This window comes from Patagioenas fasciata, unplaced genomic scaffold (genome assembly GCF_037038585.1).
Source record: "Patagioenas fasciata isolate bPatFas1 unplaced genomic scaffold, bPatFas1.hap1 Unplaced_113, whole genome shotgun sequence".
NCBI lineage: Eukaryota > Metazoa > Chordata > Aves > Columbiformes > Columbidae > Patagioenas > Patagioenas fasciata.
In genome coordinates, this window is record NW_027288526.1 from 106,572 (window position 1) to 121,869 (window position 15,298).

At 50.7% G+C, this 15,298-nt stretch overlaps 1 protein-coding gene across 1 annotated transcript; it reads left to right on the forward strand.

The window, feature by feature from the left end:
* Positions 1-4,124: 4,124 nt before the first annotated feature.
* LOC136106069 (olfactory receptor 14J1-like) lies at positions 4,125-5,069 on the forward strand. Its single transcript, XM_065846104.2, has one exon. It carries the CDS (start codon positions 4,125-4,127, stop codon positions 5,067-5,069), a length of 945 nt encoding a protein of 314 aa, XP_065702176.2.
* The last annotated feature ends 10,229 nt before the right edge of the window (positions 5,070-15,298 follow it).

The following is a 15,298-nucleotide window of genomic DNA, read 5'->3' on the forward strand; positions in this document are numbered from 1 at the left end:
GTCTTGGAACTGGGGATGAGTGTGGGTGTGCTACAGTTGTCACCTCTCTGAGAAGACAACAGGAGTTTGACCAACGTCAGAAAGAGCCCATTTCAGCTGCTCCAAGATGGACCCACTCCTTGACATATCTGAGCCACTCAGTGATGCTGGCAGCACCTCTGGGATATTGTATTTGAGAAAGGGTAAAAAACGGTGCAGAAGAGCAAGCAGGACAGAGGAGGGCGGAGATGTGAGAGAAAAGCAGTGCAGACACCAAGGTCATATCCCATAGGACCCAAGCAGGTCCCTCAGCAGACCAAAGCTTGCTCTCCTGAAATCCTGCTCTTTGCCTTGTGATCATCTCCCAGGAGCCTCAGCTCCACTTTCCCATCCCTGAATGTTCCATCCTGACCAACTCTTTGTGGTTTGTAAGTGTGAAGTCCCACAGGGCACCTCACCCACTGACTCCTCAGTCACCCGTGTCATTGAACTCCAAACCCTCCTGGATGATGGCGCCTTGCAGATATTGGGATATCTCAGGTCAGACACAAGGACACGGCCCTGGAAACATGAGGTTTCTTTCATTTGTCTGAAGGAGACCTCATCTCATTCCTCTTCATGACCAGTGAGTCAGTAGCTGATGTCCAGTGACCACAACACTGCCCATGTTGTTCTGCCCTCTCATGCTGACTACTCAACCTTCACCTGACATTGTCTGTCCCCAGGCCGAGCTCCTCGCATCTGCTATTTACCCATCAGATAACTCTGAATTTTGACAAGATGAAGTGACCAGTGCTGTATCAGGGTGGGACAATAACCCCATCCATCAAGACAGAGCAGGACCTGACACGCTGAGCAGTGACCCTGAGGAGAAGGGCCTGGGCACTCCAAGGTCCCCACACAAGCCCATGGTGCACGCTCACCATGAACAAGGCAGCTGCACACGGGGCTGCATGAGGAGCAGCGTGGGGACCCAGACACCTGGAGTTCTCATCCCATTCGATTCAGCACTGGTGTGACCCCACACACATGGGGGTGTGCCAGTGTGTGGCTTCCCAGTTTGGAGAAGCAGGGAGGAACTGGAGAGTGCAGGGCTCTGCCAAAGCAGGTTCAGGACCTTGTGCACATGGTGTGGGATGCTGAGGGACCTGGGCTGCTTTGGCCCAGCAGCGCTGGGGAGGCTGCAGCAGTGCAGGAGTAGCCTGAGAGTGCTCGAAGGGTGGTTTCAGAGATATTGGAGGTTTTCTGCATCGTGGGAAAGAGCATGAGAAAGAAATAATGGCCCAAAGTGCAGCTGGGGAGGTCCAGGCTGGACATGAGCAGCAAGGAATGTGACTGGAAGGGCAGTGCTGTGGTGGAGCAGGTCAGCAGAGGGAGTCTGCATCAGCCCAAGGCTTTGTGCTTCAAGGAGCAGCTGGGGAGGATGCAGAGATCTCAGCAAAGGAAGGAAGATGCTCAGACAAGAGCAAGGTGGGGCAGCAGGGTGGATGTCTGCAGCCTGCAGGGAAAGAGGTGCAGGGGATGCCACAGCACAGGACAGGCTGTGGTGGAGATGAGCAAGGGATGTAAAGAGGCTGAAAGCCCCACCAGACATGATCTCCACTCCCCTTGGCTATGGCTGTTGTCTGCACCTCTGATGCCTGCGAGGAGACACCTTGTCCTTCCAGCACAGGGGCCTCATGGCCTCCTTGTCCCCAGCCAGGAACCTGGGAGCTGTGGGACCATAGTCCTGCCCTTGGCCTTGCACAGCCCCACATCACACTGTCCAGGAAGGGCCCTGGGCAACGTGGGAGGGACAGGATCTGCCTTCCCAGGGCTGGGGGTCAGGGCTTGGCCCTTTGGATAATGAAACACATTCAGGTTTATTCAGCATCAGAGCCACCTTTCACTTGCTTACCCTTTGTTCTGCTTCAAGTTTTCTGTCCCAGCTGCCCTGGGGATGGTTTCTCAGTTGTGTCCTCAGTGGGATTCATTAACATCACAAGAAACTTTGAAGTTTAGATCTGAGTTTGACTTCTGCAACTTGCCATCAGGGTCTGAGGTTCATGGACTCTGCACCAAAGCTGGGCTCCTGAGACAGAGGGAGCTCCTGGCAAGCGGCAGCGCTGCAGAGAGACAGCTCTGCCCAGGAGCAGCTCCTCTGCACACGCAGCAGGGCTGAGGGCTCTGCCTGGGGATCTCAGGGAGACGAGCAAGGCAGAGAGAGATTAAAGGTGGTCAGAATGGGGAGGATGGCTGAGAGCTCACTGGAGGAGAAACCTTTGCAGCCCTTGCCATGGTAAGTCTCTGGGTGCAGGGCAATGCAGCTGTAGCTCCTGTAGGCATCTCCTAAAACTGGCACAGGCACAGCTGGTGGGATCTGTAAGGAGGGGGCTCTTGTCAGGCAGTGTTGAACAGCTGTGAAGCCAGGTGAGCACCCAGGGGTGCCCAGGGCTCTCCTGCAGAGCAGGGTCCCTGCACCCCAGGGCTGTGCCAGGACAGGGACTCTGCTGCCTGCCAGGGTCAGCGCTCTGCCTGCCCAGGTAGATCCCAACAATACTGAGGAGAGAAAATGTGGGTGAAAGAGTAAACTCTATAGGGCAGGAAATGCTTTTCTGCTGCGGTTCTGTGTGGGTCAGGGCTGCTCACAGATCCAGAACAACCCCAGCATTTTTCCAAAGGGATGACTCAAGGAGAAGATCAATGCAAGGATTACCAGACAGAAAAGGAGCTTTACTGAGCCTGTCTTTTCATTTTCCTCTATCAAGGCGTGGGTGGTGCAGGAAAACATAAAATGAAAATGAGCACTCATGCTTAAACAAGTCACTGAGACTCCTGAACTGAAACTCTGAGTGATCAGTACATCTGCCAGAAGGCTCATAACATCCCTTCACCACCCCTCTGCCTGTGCACAGCACCTGCATCACCTTGGCTGGACCCGTCAGCCTAGTCTGACCTGTCCTGTTTTCCAATCTGCAAACAGGAAGATGCCCCCAGGCAGTGCCTTGTGAACAGGCAGGATCTGTAGGGCCAGGGGGAGGGCACAGAGGGTGGGATGGGGTCTGTGAGCACTGACAGGGAAGAGACATGGACAGGGAAACACCTCCCAGGGGGAGAATCTCCAGGCAGCAGGGAAATGATCAGAAATGAGAGGAAACTAAACCTGGCATTGTTATGGGAGGGAGAACAGAGAAAAGTCCCTGTGACCCCCTGCAGTGCAGATCCCTCCTGTGAGCAGCCCCCTGGCCTCCTGTCCCACCCAGCAAAGCCTCTGCCCTCAGGGCCGGGGGCTCCAAGGCATGAAGCAGCTCCTGTGCAGCCAGAGCTCCAGTTCCTCTGCAGAGCACAGGGGCTGAGAGCAGCTGCCCGGCAATGCTGGTGTCTGGGAGGTGGCTGCACAGCTGGGGAAGGGTGACGCTGTCTGAGTGCCCGGCTGCCTCTACCCTGGCCTCTCTCACATCCACCCTCACCGCATTGTCCTTCTTGCTCTCCTGCTCTGGGTCACTGCTGTTGGGATCTTGTTCTTGCTCTCAGGCTCTCTGGGGATGGCAGTTTCAGCTGCAGAGTCACAGCCTGATCTTGTGGGTCCTTTCCTGCAGGTGTGTCCATGGGAAAACGTGTCCTAGCTTTGCTCTGACCTGTGGGGCCGTAGGCAATGCAGTCTGGGTGGCTGGGGAATGAGCTGAGTCTCCCCCAGTCAAATGTCGTTATTAGGACCCTTGTCTGTCTTATTGAGGTTTTCTTCCAAACAGTGAGGTTCCCTGCAGGATGCAAACCTGTCCTACAGCATCTGTGTGTTATCCGAAAGTCCCACAGAGAAGTGCAGGGACGCTGCAAGTGAGAAAATGCTTTTTAGGAAAGGATGAGACATGCTTTGGTTCCATCCAACAAAGCTGAACCCCAGGTCAATCTTCTGCCCCCTGTACCCATGCCCCCTGCTGCAGAGCAGGGCTGACTCCCCGGCAGCCAGCGGGCACAGGCCCTGCTCCTCACGGCACCCCCAGCCAGCTCAGACACGGAGCTGGAGGAAGGTCTGCAAAAGGACAAGGGGGTGTGGAACAATGGGAGGGTGTCTGAGAAATGGCTTTGCTTTGTTCAGAGAAGTCTCTCCTAACTTGTCACTGTCTTTTGCTTCTATGACAGTGCCCCATGCCTACAGGCAGCAAATGTCCAACAGCAGCTCCATCACCCAGTTCCTCCTCCTGCCATTCACAGACACACGGGAGCTGCAGCTCTTGCACTTCTGGCTCTTCCTGGGCATCTACCTGGCTGCCCTCCTGGGCAACAGCCTCATCATCGCCACCATAGCCTGTGACCAGCACCTCCACACCTCCATGTACTTCTTCCTGCTCAGCCTTGCCCTCCTTGACCTGGGCACCATATCTGCCACTCTTCCGAAGTCCATGGCCAACTCCCTCTGTGACACCAGAGCCATCTCCTATGCAGGATGTGCTGCCCAGCTCTTTTTTTTCTTTTTCTGTGGTACAGCAGAATATTCTATGCTCACCATCATGTCCTATGACCGCTACGTTGCCATCTGCAAACCCCTGCACTACGGGACCCTCCTGGGCAGCAGAGCTTGTGTCCACATGGCAGCAGCTGCCTGGGCCACTGGGTTTCTCTATTCTCTGCTGCACACGGCCAATACATTTTCACTGCCACTGTGCAAGGGCAATGCCCTGGACCAGTTCTTCTGTGAAATCCCCCAGATCCTCAAGCTCTCATGCTCCAACACCTACATCAAGGAAGTCGGGTTTATTGAGGTTAGTCTTTTAGTAGCATTTGGGTGTTTTGTGTTCATTGTGGTGTCCTATGTGCAGATCTTCAGGGCTGTGCTGAGGATCCCCTCTGAGCAGGGACGGCACAAAGCCTTTTCCACCTGCCTCCCTCACCTGGCCGTGGTCTCCCTGTTTGTCAGCACTGCCATGTTTGCCTACCTGAATTTCAACTCCATCTCCTCCCCATCCCTGGACCTGATGGTGTCTGTTCTGTACTCGGTGGTGCCTCCAGCAGTGAACCCCCTCATCTACAGCATGAGGAACCAGGAGCTCAAAGCTGCTGTCTGGAAGCTGATGACTCGATGTTGTCCTCAAGTTATAAACTGCCCATGACTTTCTGGACAGCAGTTATAGTGTAACTCATTAGAGGCCTTGTCTGTCTTCTGTATTTGTTTTTGTTATTATTGGTTTTGAATTGTGATAAATGTGGTCGTTCCATTTCTAATTAAATCTTTTTTTTGTTTGGTTTTTTTTCCTGTGTAAATAAGGAGCTCTGCTTACTCTGTGTGAGTGGCCTTGCATTGACATTTTTGTTCTGAGATTCTTCTAGGACTTTTTTGGGGCTGCAGAGACAATTCCTGTGTGCATGGGAGGAGAGGAAAAGAGTCCAGAACGGAAGCATTGCCAAGGAGCACCAGCACTTGGTCTTCTAGACCTTCTGTATTTTCACTTCCACACTTTGTTTGTCATCCTTTGTGTTCGTGCAAGGCCTGAGTGCTCTGGCAGCTTGGTCACCGTCCTGCTGTGTCAGTGCTGTGAGCGCAGACAGGGACAGGCAATGGACGCTCTGTGACTGAAGTGGCCTTCAGAATAGTTGCTATCTCCTCAGGGCTGTGCATGAAGGCCTAGGTCTTCTTCCAAAACTTCTCTCAAGGACATGCTTAAGAAAGTGGCCCACATATTGAAACACTGGTGTACATCTGAACAGTGTGTGTGTGCAGGGCTGGCACACAGCAGTGTCCTCTCACAGCCAGACCTCCTGCCAGAGACCTGCAGGACCAGCAGAGCAGGGTCAGGTGTGCACTGGACACCCCTCAGGTTCTGCCCCAGGTCACCCATCGTGGACCAGCCCCTCACAACCACCAGTTCCAGCACTGGCCTCTCCCCCAGCTTGCAGATGTTCTTTGTCTCTCCATGGAAATGCACTGAAAGAGTAGGTCAGTAGTCCATGACTCCACTGTACAGATGAGCTTTAAGCAGGCGTGTCGTGTACGTGAGGTGAAATAAGCCTGAATGAGAGCAAACGCCATCAACTCTTCCTTGGGGTTCCATGAAAGCCTGTGGGACAGAAAATGTCTTGAGATCACTTAATGTTGGTAGTAAAATCCCATGAGAAACTCACTGAATGCAGCACTGGGAAGTGCTTGTGTCCATTCCTCATGACGTGGAGCACCTCACATGAGTGCAGAGCAGGGTGACCCACTATAGGGCTGAGGTGCTTCCCCTCCTCTGGGAGTGGCAAAAGCAGGCCAGAGACACACTGTGACTCCTGCCTCTCCGTTTTAGACAAAATGAATGTCTTTGTCTCTGAACATCATGGGTGCATAAGCAGACAACAAGGCCAGCTCAGATGGGGACACCTGACACAACCCTGACATTTCTGTGTGTGACTCCAGAAAAGCACGAGTGTCCCAGTGAGATTCATCTCAGCTGCCTTGGACAGGCTCATTGCAAGTGGTCCTGTCTGTTACATCACCTGTGCCCACGATTCAGGATTGTGCTCTGTAAGTGCCACAACAATCAGAGAGGTCCTGGGGTCCATGGCAAAGGTAGATGTCAAACCCTTCTTTGAAAAGACAGGAATGAGAATTGGGAGAATTACGGGCTGATCCCTGGAAAAGGGATGGGACACGTCCTCCTGTAGCCATTGCCACGCTCTTGAAGGACAGGAAAGGGATTGCTGAACCCAAATGGGCAGGGGAAAGAAAGGCATGTTGTGGACATGGAATTTTGCAAGGCCTCAGACATGGTCTCCTGTGATGTCCTTATAGACAGATCGGTGCTGTCTGGGCTGAAGTGGACGCTGGGTGGGAAGTTGGCTGAACAATCAAGCCCACATGTCACCAGTGGTACAAAGTCCTCTGTGCAGCCATTTACTAGTGACAACGCTCAATGACCAGCACTTTGACAAATGTTTTCATTCTCCCCCTCTATGATGTGACGCAGTGCACTTTCAGCTCCTTCGTGGATGATACAAAGTTGGGCAGACACCTTGACCAACCTCACCTGGTTCACCATTCCTTGAGCAGGAGAATGAGATGAGTTATTCTGTGAGTCAACGAGTCTTTGTCTTGGATAAGTCTTCGAAGAAAGAGTAGGTAGCGGTAGAAGAAAAAAAGAATTTAAAGAAGCAGAGGAGGAAATCTAAAAGTTTTCAACATAAATACAGCACTTCCTGTGAAGAATATTTCTCCGCTCAAAACAGTAGCAGGAAATAAATTACATGAATTTGATAAACAAACATATGTTTATGAGGTCAGATCCTGGGCCATAAGGAGAGGGATGGATGGGTGTGGGGTGTTATGAGTTCAGTTGTGTCTCAGACACTCATAATCCAGTCAGAATGATGTGGTTGTGAAGGGGACAGTGAGGTCAGTTCTGTCTCTGGAGGTGACAGCCAGGCAGCAGGGACATGGCTGGGAAAGAACCTCTGCCTAAGTGCCCACAGGCACTACCCAGGAAAAGGCCTTGGAGACGGGTTGTCATGTCCATCCCACCTGAGAACACGACGGGACAGCAGCAGGAACATGGTCATGTCTGTCAGAGGAGCTGAAAAGCCAGTAGCAATAATGGGATTTAGGAGATCATGGTGTGGTGACCTCTCTCCGGTCAGGTAAAAGACCACGAGAAGACAAACAGGTTGGGTTCCCTGCATGAAGAACAATTTTTAGAGATGGTTGAGTTTTCCTTAGTAGAAGAAGAAAAAAAAAAAAGTCACAAAATGCAACTTGAATGATGGAGACTGGATAGCAGGAGGAAGAAATGTCAGTGGAAGGGCAGTGCTGTGGTGCAAAAGGTCACCCAGAAGGAACTGGATCAGCCCATGGTTTGTGTTCCAAAGAGCAGCCAGTGAGGGTGCTGATCTTCCCTCAGCCTTGCACACCCACATCCCACGGTCCCAGGAAAAGCCCTGAGCCGTGTGTGAGGGACAGGATCCCCCTTCCCATTGTCTGGAGGTCATGGCTTCTCCTTTCAATTTTTGAAAGCAAACCAAGGGGTTTCTCAGCACCAAAGCTGAAGAAAAGACTAAAAGGAGACCTCATGGTGGCTACAGCTTCCTCACAAGGGGAGAAGGAAGGGTAGGTACTGATCTATTCTCTCTGGTGACAAGCGACAGAACCCGAGTGAATGGCAGAAGATGTGCCACAGGAGGCTTAGGTTGGACATGAGGAAAAGATTCTTCACCCAGAGGTGCTGGACACTGAACAGGCTCCCAGGGAGGTGTCACGACCCCAACCTGACAGTGTTCAAGAAGAGACTGGACAACGTCCCCAGACACATAGTGTGAACTGTGGGGTGTCCTGTGCAGGGACAGGAGTTGGATTCGATGATCTTTGTGGGTCCCTTCCAACTCCGGACATTCTGTGATTCTATGAAATAATAGGTCAAAAGTCCATGTTTTCATTGCACAGATGAGATGTAACCATACACATCGTGTGCATGTCCATTGTGTGCATGTGGTGAGATGAACCCAAGGGAGCACTGATGCTGTCAGCTATTCCTTGGGGTGCCATAAAGGTCAGTGGGACAGAGATGGTGTTCAGGGGTCTCTTCCAACCTGCGTTATTGTAGGATTCCATTAATCTTTTCCTTGGAGATCTCTTTCACGTCAGAAGAGACAAAGGAAGATGAAGAAAAAAACAGAGTCAGAAGCAGTGTAAATACAGCAGCTCCTCTGAGGAACATTTCTCCACTCAAACCCTTGATAGGAAATCTATTGGATAAATTCAATGAAAGCAGCTGAGTTTGATCTGCTCACACACTGGACCACAAAGAGTGTGATGGCTAGGTACGATGCCATGTGGTCACTTGTGTCTCAGGAACTCATAGTCCAGTAGGAAGTCAATGGCTGTGGAGGGGACTGTGAGGTCACTTCTGCCTCTGCAGGGAATAGGCCAACAGCAGGATCATGGCTGGGAAAGGACTGTGAGGTCACACATACCAGACGAGCAATCGGGCCCAATCAGCATGGCTTTGTGAAAGGCAGGTCCTGCTTGACCAGCCTGATCTCCTTCTATGACAAGGTGAATGGCTGAGCAGATGACGGAAAGTCTGTCGTGGGGAGTGAATCCACCACACAGGCTGTGGGTGTTGTGTCCTTAGACTGCAGTAAAGCCTTTGACACCGTATCCCACAGCATCTCCTAGAGAAGCTGCAGCTCATGGCCTGGATGGTTTATCTGCGATGGGTAAAGAACTGGCTGGAGGGCATATTAGAGCCACTGGTCCCCTTCCTGTTCACATGGGCATCTCTTACATGCGTCACTGCTCTCTGTCCCAGTGTACACAGACACAAGGCCTTCTCCACCAGCTCCTCTCACCAATGCCACTGTTTTCTACAGAACCCTCATCCTTGACTGTGGGATGCCCAGAACAGCCCTCATGAGACACTTTGACAAAGTCTTTTTTCTACACCATCCCCACATCCCTGCTCAATCCCCTCATGTACAGTTCAAGGACCAGAAAGGTTGGGTACAAGTGGGGCATTGAGAAAAATGGTCAGGAAAGCTTCCCAGTGCACAGAGAGCCCATCAACATGTTGGCCTGCTGTTCTCTTCTGAACAAGACCAGAAGACCTCAACAGCATTTGCTGTGTCCCAGAAACTCACCTGGAAGATTGGGATATGGAGAAAAGGTTTGTTCTGGGAAGGGGCGGACAGGTGCTGGTGGAACTGGCTGGTGTGACCGTGAGACATCTCTCAAACCCCTCAGAAAAGTCCTGGCTCTCAGGGAACTTTCATGGTCCTCTGAGAAAAAAAAAATATCAAAAATGACTTATCACAGAATCATAGAATAGTTGCGGTTGGAAGAGACCCTTAAGATCACCGAGTATAACCATAAACTAATTCTGGCACTAAACCACGTCCCTAAGAGCCTCATCTGTATGTCTTTTAAACACCTTCAGAGATGGTGATTCCACAAACTCACTGGGCAGTCTGTTCTGCTGCTTCAAAACCCTTTCCTCAAAGAATTTATTCCTAATATCCAATCTAAACCTCCCCATGTGCAACTTGAGGCCATTTCCTCTTGTCATATCACTTGCTACTTGGGAGAAGAGACCAACACGACCATGAGAAAACCTCCTTTCAGGCAGTTGTAGACAGTGACAAGGTCTCCCCTCAGCCTCCTTTTCTCAAGGCTGAACAACCCCAGCTCTCTCAACTGCTCCTCACAAGACTGGTACTCCAGACCCTTCACCAGCCTTGTCACCCTCCCCTGAACTCTCTCCAGCACCTCAATGTCTTCCTTGTCATGAGGGGCCTAAAACTGACCCCAGGATTGAAGGTGCAGCCTCACCAGTGCCCAGTACAAAGGGATGATCACTGCATTAGTCCTGCTGAAACTCGGGTTGAATCAAGGCTTGAACACCTCGGTGTGACCCAGTTGGTGACAGGTTGGACTGCAGACTCCTGAGGTCCCTTCAACCTCAGTTCTCCTATGGTCCCATTGTGATGTTGGGCTGTGTTTCTAACTGGAGCAGAGCAGACGATGATGGGGCAGGATCCACCTGTGCTGTAGGTGACCATCTAAACCAACATCTCAGCCAGTGAACCAGCCAACACCTCAGTGTGACTCGCTCTGGGCAAAGTGTGGGGAATCCTGGGCAGGGAAGGTTTAGGGGGCATGGGGCGCTATGCAAGAGACAAAGTGATCTTGACTTCATGCTTACAGGCCCATCTGATGTCAGTTAGTGTCAATGAAAATTAGAATAAGAAGAACTGAAGACAAAGATCCAAAGCAAAGGAAGGTGTCAACATACTTTTCTTTACTTTTTCTGTTTTCTTTTGGGGGGTTTCTTTTCTTTGAAAAGGAAAAGAGTTTTCCAGAACTGGGCATGGGTTTAGGACACAATTGTCTTCAGCTGCAGGGACACAAACACCTGGTGGCAGTGTGGATGCCCTGGGAACCCCTGCCCAGGCTCCACCTGCATTGCAAGTTGCTCTGGTCTCCCCAGGTCCTGTGTGATAGATGCCAGTCCCAGGCCAGCACCTCAGGTACACTGGGGCCCCTAAAATGGCACTATCTGATTATGGTGAGAGAGCTGATGACTGATGTTTGTCTGGAAAGGTGTACATTATTGTTGTTTTGTTTGTGGTTTGTTTTCTTGTTGTTGTTGCTGTTTTGGTTGTTCTTATTGTTTGGTTGCTTTGGGTTTTGCTTTGGTTTTGTGTGGATTTCTGTTTCTTTTGTTTGGTTTGTTTGTTTGTTTTATTGGATATTTTTGTTTAGTTGTTTTTTAAACATATTAAAATTTAGAAGGAAAAAGATGGCAGATGATGGAGAGCGACCCAGCAATGACCTCAGCCAGCTCCCTCAGCACTCAGAAGAAGTGTACGAAGGATAGGAGAAGAAATATTGGTCTTCCCCTGTACTTCTACTACCAGCACTCTATTATTTCATCTCCCTCATCATTCAGGAGTTCCCACCTCTCCTGATTAAATGTCCCTGTCAAAGGACAACTTTCCAGCACTGTCTGGATGTTTGCCCTTCCCAGTGCTCTCAGGTTTCTCCTCCACTTGCTCTTTGGTCATTCAGTTCCTCTCAACTGTCTGGTTTCTGCTTTGAGCTTCAGGGAGTTACGAACTTGCCCCATTCTTCAGAGCTCTAATTAACATGGCAGTCAACACGTTCATTGTGTTTATTTCTATGCTTTCATGTGTCTCTGTCTAAACCAGTTCTTGTGTGGATGTCCCTTGTGGATGGTGGACCTCATCAGATCCAGCTTACACACACAGCTGAGGAAAGTGTTTTACTGTTTGTTAAACTGTGCAGTGTTTGCACAGGAGAGCAGGTGGAGCTGGTGCACAGGAGCTGCAGCATCTCCTGCAGAGCTCAGTGGAGAAGTCTGATGTGAGGAAAAGTGATGCAGTCTCTGGTGGCCAATGAGGGAACCGGCAGACTGGGGGTGGGGGGTGAGGAGCGAGGTTGTCCATACAGTGTCCAGCCTCAAGGCACTGTTCTCCTGCCTGTCCAGATGTCTTCAGGAGACCCTTGGGATCAATGTCCAGTGTAGAACGCTGCTGTCACTTCTTCTATACGCTGAAAAATGACAGAAAACACCCTTGAAAGAAAAAAACCTCCTTTATGAGATCTTCTTTGAAATCTTCATCAGCAAGCGTCCCATTGAAACCTCTCCAGTTAGTTCTACAGGTCTGGAAGATTTGAATGAAGTTGTCAAAAGAAACATCGCTCGTTATGGCTTTCTGTGTTTTAATGAGCCCCATGGCGTATTTGGTGCTGAGTCCATGAATCTCAGATACCAAGCACAGACTGAAGAATCTGCTCAACAAGTCCAAGTCAGAGAAAACTCCAAAGTACCTTGAAGCATTAATGGGCCCCACTGAGGGCTGTTACTGACAAAGCCTCCCCAGGGACTCGTTAGAGCAGATAATTGGAGGCTGTGTTTGCATCAAGCAAAGGCAAAGTGAAACAGCTCTGATGCTGAGAAAACCCTTGGTTTGTTTCATGAAGGACAATGGCCAAGCCTTGAGCCCCTGCCCCTAGGAAGGGAGATCCTGTCCTCCACGTGTGGCTCAGGACTCTTCCTGGGGATATGGGGAGTGCGATGCCCAGTGCAGGACAATGGTGTGACACTCCCTGGGGGTGCAAGGAGGCAATGGCTGCCATGGCCATGACAACCATGTGTCTCCTCTTAGGCCTTGGGACACAAGCCAAAGCCAAGAGGATGAAGACCTTGGCTCTTTCAGGGACATCCAGCCTTGCCAGTGCCCTTGGCCATCTCCACCATGGTCCATCCTGCACTGTCCCAGGCCTGTGGCTGTTTCCCCACAGGCTGCAGACACCCCATGTGCTTCCCCACCTTGTTCTCACCCTAGTGTGTCCCCATCTGTGCTGCTGTCTCTCCATCCTCACCAGCTGTTCCTTGAAACACAAAGCCATGGCTGATCCAGAGTCCATCTCAATGACCACAGCCATGTGTTCAGAATGACATTTCTTTATCCTGAGCTCCACTCTGGACCTCCAGAGCTGCAGTTTCTGATGGTTTTCCTTTCTCATGCTGTTTCCATCTACTAAAAAGAAAAAGTGCCGTCATCTTGGAAAGTGATTTTCAACATTTCTGAAGCTACTACTACCTTTTCTTGTCATGATTTTATCACAGCCACCAACTAAGACCATGAGAACTGCTCACATCCTGCTCCCAGTCCTCAAGTGGGATAAGAGAGAGAACTGAAAGGGAAGAGAGAAACCTGTGAGTTTATAAAAAAATATAATAAGACAATGAAAATAATACACTGCTACTTCTAATATGCTTATACTAAAAAACACATAAAGTAAAATATATGATACTCAGTGCAATCCCCCACGTAACTCCAGTTGTGCTGAGCAGGCAGCCCCAAAGAAGAGAGCACCCTGTTCCTGAACAGCTGATCCCAGCAAGACAAAGTAAAAGTGCAAAAGGCAGAGAGGCCCAAGGGCCAAATGAGAATCAGGAAAACATCATAAAACTGCACTAACACTGAACTCCCAATAGAATGGAACTTCCAAACAGAGCCAACCAAAGTAGCCGGCAAACCAAAACTAACTGGCTGGAAAGGGCATCTCCAGCTTTATACCGAGCATGACACTAATGGTAGAGAACAGCTCGTTGATTGACCCGGATGTCAATCAAGGTGCTGTCCTGTCTGTGACCTGTCTTGCCAATTTGCATCCCCAGCTGGATGGCCAAAGAAGTCCTTGGTTTTCCTGACAACAGCTGAGATCTCAGTGAATTCTGACATTCCTTTCATAGCCAATGGCAAACACTGTAAAGCTGCTGAAAGACAGAATTAACTCTATCCCAGGGAAGAAACGTCATTATCTCACTATTGTCATAGTAAATCTAAACAAAAGACTGTACTGGCTGTGAAGGACAGAGGTTCAAAATGCATGAAGGAAATTAACTCAATTTCAGTAAAACCAGCACGTTTCCTCAGCCTCCCCTTCACCAGGCTAAAGAGTTTGGGTCTCTCAGCATCTCCACACATGACCCAGACTTTCTCTGGCCACACGACAGCTCCTCCCCGTTCCTCCAGAATGGGGAACCTCACACTGGGACACACCGCTCCAGATGTGACCACACCAGTGCTGAGGCACGATGGACAATAAGTGCCCTTGTCTGGGTGGCCACGCCCCTCCCAGTGCAGCCCAGTGTGCTCATGGGCATATTCCTGTTTAGCACCACTGAGAACTGGCTGAACATCCAGGCTCAGAGGGTTGTGAGCAGTGGCACAAAGCCCAGCAGAAGGTACCATGAGGAGCACTGAAGAACATCATATCCCTACCCAACATCTCCTCCCCACAGGTGTCTCTTGGGTCTCTGGAACCACCTCAGTGACAAGGGGGAGAGCACTTCCTGTATTGGGTGGAGGAGACAGGGACTGGAATGAGGGTCCTGGGCAGTTTCTCGTGGTTGTTCATGCAGCAATAAGCTGTGCTGAATGTTTGGAGAGAGGAACTCTTTCTAAGGGCCTCCAAAGGGCTTGGGGATGGCCTACAGTTTCCTACATGCTGCCTTTTCTGGTAGAGGCCACAGAGGCTGCCAGTCCTTTAGGGGACACAGGACATGCCTTGTCCTTCCTCTGGTCACAGCTCGACCCCAGTTCTCCAGCTCAGCCCCAGCTCAGGAGCCTTGTCTAGGGGTGACTTTTGGGTAAGGTTCACAAGAGGGATGCATAAGTTTGTCTTAAGAACATGTGATGAGCACCAGGACTGAAGTACCAGAGCAAAATGATGTGGCTTCTGGGTGAATACTTTCTTCAGTGCACATCCTGACACAGGGTCCCAGACTTGCTTTCCATGCCACCCTTTATGAGGGATGAGGCACTAAGAGATGGCAAGTGGGGGACACCAATCCTTCTCCAGCTACTTCCCAAGCCTGGTGAAGCACCAGGACAGCAAGAACTTCTGCCCCTGCACCCTAAACTCTGGGAATAATCTGGGGCAGGTGAACACCAGTATTTTTCTCTCCAAGGCAATTTCCAGCCCAGGTCAGCTCCTGTGTGATCTCCCCCATCCCTCCTCGGATCTGCTCTGGTGCTCCTGGTCCCATCCTGTTCTCCCCACAGGGCCCAAAACCGGCATTGATGCTCTGCAGAGCAGGTTGGTTGCAGAACCATGGGGTGACTGCACACTGGTTGTGCTGCTCAGTGAGGGACACAGATGCAGCTGGATGGGCTGCACTGTCACTGAGCTCTTTCCTGGGGGTCTCAAGCTCTGGAATGGGTCCAGAGCATTTCTTGGGACTCATTGGGTTTTCCGCTCATTTCTGTTCAGCAATCCCTTCCTTGTCCTTCAGGTTCCTGGAAACTGGTGCAGGAAGACATGGCCTATCCCCTTTCCAGG